General features: G+C 35.4%; 1 protein-coding gene across 1 annotated transcript in view; it reads left to right on the top strand.

Annotated features, from left to right (window-relative positions):
* pip5kl1 (phosphatidylinositol-4-phosphate 5-kinase-like 1) overlaps positions 1–2,759 on the top strand; it is a 21,297-nt gene that overhangs the window by 5,505 nt on the left and 13,033 nt on the right. The window contains exons 3-4 of the mRNA XM_015373558.1: positions 2,366–2,421; positions 2,498–2,610. Coding sequence (XP_015229044.1) covers positions 2,366–2,421; positions 2,498–2,610 — 169 coding nt within the window. The remainder of the gene's footprint in view (positions 1–2,365; positions 2,422–2,497; positions 2,611–2,759) is intronic.

Here is a 2,759-nt window from a genome sequence, read left to right as displayed (position 1 = left end):
TATGTATGGTGCCAATCTGCAGTGTTTTGGTGTTATTAGTGTGATGCAGAGTTTGTGACATGATTTAGAGTTTTTTCAACAACACCCCCTGCTGGTCAGACACTGTACTGCTTCCAGTCCTGGTCTGACAATTGAATTATTTTCACAGTGTTTTAGTTCTTCCATTACCAACACCAGTATATGGAAGCCCGTTTCCGCCACTCTGTAAAAAAAAAAAAAAAATTACTCATTATAATGAAATAGTATCTCATTATATTGAGTTACTATCTCATTATAATGAGATATTCTTTTTTTTTTTACAGAGTGGCGGAAACAGGCTTCCATACCACTATGAAGGACCAACTCTACCATATTTAAAAAACAAATACGAAAATGAATAAATGCTCAATAAATAAATAAGCATAAAATTAATTGCCCCCAAAAATACAATAAACAAATAAATGTAGGTAGTAATTAAATGATACAGTGCTTCTTTATTTTTTTCGCCTTTGTAATAATAATCTTATTTATTTATTGTCTGTTATAATCTTCAACTTTATTTATTAATTACTTATTTTTTTAAGTATTCATTTATGTACATGTTATAATATTTTTGCCTGTTTTATTCTTCCTTTGTATTTTTTACCCTACTTATTTCTTGAATGCTTTTTATTTCTGCCTGTCGTATTTGCATTTCTGCCTCATTATGTAAATGAGGGATTTAAAGATCATTTGAGGCAAGAACACTATACTTTGAAGCGTCACTATATGGACTATTTACTGATTTAATGCGTTTGTTGGTGAAGGTTCTCAGTCATCCAGGTCATAGTCATTCCAAAAAAATTAAAAACATTCCACTGGACTTTGTTTCCAAGTTTGAAGACGTTTCGCTTCCCATCCAGGAAGCTTTTTCAATTCAAAATGTCATTTTGCCAGATTATCGAGTCACTTTTCAAATGAACCCTGTTAAAAACATGGCTCAATATATATTCTGTTAAAACTTTAAACAGAAGCAGTGTTTCAGAAACCCCTCCATTTGGAGCCGCTCCTTTTCGAGGGATTAAAGTCTGTAGATTCTACAGAAAAAAGAATAAAGCTAAGATCAAAGCCTCATGTTCGCATTCAAAGAGTCTAAAAAAAGCTTTTCCATTCAAACTATGTCATGTTCACCACAAAGGTCAGTGGATTTAATGAAACATTCCAGTACAGCAGAGCTGTGAGGTGAAAGAAAGCAAAATGTCTGTGTTTTCTTTTTTTTATGTTTTATGAGCTCTTTATAGATCATAAAACACATAAAAAAGTGTCAACATATTGGGTCATTCTGTTTTTTGTAAAACATCACTGCTTCAATGCAGTTGAATGGAGAACATCTGTTTTTATGTCTTTTCACACACATTTAGTCACATTAAAGCTACAGTGTGTAATAATTACAGGGATATACAGTCAGAAATGTAATATATTATACATAACTATGTTATTTATCATCATCTANTTATTTATTGTTATTATTTGATCATTTCTGAAATTGGAATTGTTCTATTTATTATTATTTGTTCTTTTGATTCATTTATATTATTTGTTAATTTGATTTATTTATTTTATTTTTTTGTTACTAATATTATTGTCTGAAATAAATAAATATTCATTCATTCATTCATTCATCCATACAGGCTATCATTTGATTGTTCACGCTCTCCATAGTTCTCCTGTGGCGCGAGCACAGGGCGACTGTTACGCACCTTTAGCGAGCAGGGGAAACCATATCTGATGAGGAAACGCAGCTCGACGTAACAGCGGTATTTCCATGTGGAAAACGCTGTTTTGCTGCCGGAGTCCTCCTGACTCTCCATCTTTCTGTGTTTGCTGTACGTTAACACCTGCCAGCGGAAACACCCACCTACCCAACTGACAGACGGAATCTCACTATACGTCAGCCATTCAGCCATTGAGTCCTATCATGAAAAAAGGTTAATTGTGCGACCTGAGTAAAGCGCAGTAATGGGGTATCGGCAATGGTAACTGCGTTATAGTTACAGTCAAAGTAATTAGTTAGATTACTCATTACTAAAAAAGGTAACGGTGTTAGTAACCCTAACCCTTTCAACGCCATTACTCCCATCACTGCATCCAAGTAGTGTGCAGGTCCTCATATATACTCACACATTAATTTCAACCAGATGGTATCGGTATCGGCCAATACTGCACGGCCAGGTATCGGGTATCGGGGCCAGAAAATGGCATCTGGGCAACACTAGTTTTTAATTTTTTTTGATGGTCTCAGTCTCCTCTTCTTGTGTTTTTTTTTTGTGGATCAGAAGCTTAAAAGTAGCAGAACCACCGATTTAAACCATCTTACAGAGCATCATTTTCTGTTTTCTCATCACAGAAATACTTCATGGTGATGCAAAGCGTGTTTTATCCAGATGATCGCATCAACGCCAGGTGAGTCTGGATCCTAGGACGCAAACAGTGCAGAAAGTTCTGGGTTTAAGTGTGTTTTTTTTTTTCTTTCTGCCAGATACGACATTAAGGGCTGTGAAGTGAGTCGCTGGACCGAACCGGCACCAGAGGGGAGCCAGATCATCGTGGTCCTCAAAGACCTCAACTTTGAAGGACAGTTCATCAGTCTGGGTGAGGATGTTATTGTGGTGATGAACAGCACTTAGACTTCCACAACTTTTATTTTCATTTTATATACGGAGAGTTTATACAAAACGAAATTTCATTTAGTGCAGATTTTCAAACAGTAAATAAACTTTTCCATTCCTTAAATTGCAGCA

The sequence above is a fragment of the Cyprinodon variegatus genome, unplaced genomic scaffold (assembly GCF_000732505.1).
Source record: "Cyprinodon variegatus isolate N-32 unplaced genomic scaffold, C_variegatus-1.0 Scaffold88, whole genome shotgun sequence".
NCBI classification, from domain to species: domain Eukaryota; kingdom Metazoa; phylum Chordata; class Actinopteri; order Cyprinodontiformes; family Cyprinodontidae; genus Cyprinodon; species Cyprinodon variegatus.
The sequence above is the reverse complement of the archived record's forward strand: the minus strand, read 5'-3'. Positions and strand labels throughout refer to the sequence as shown.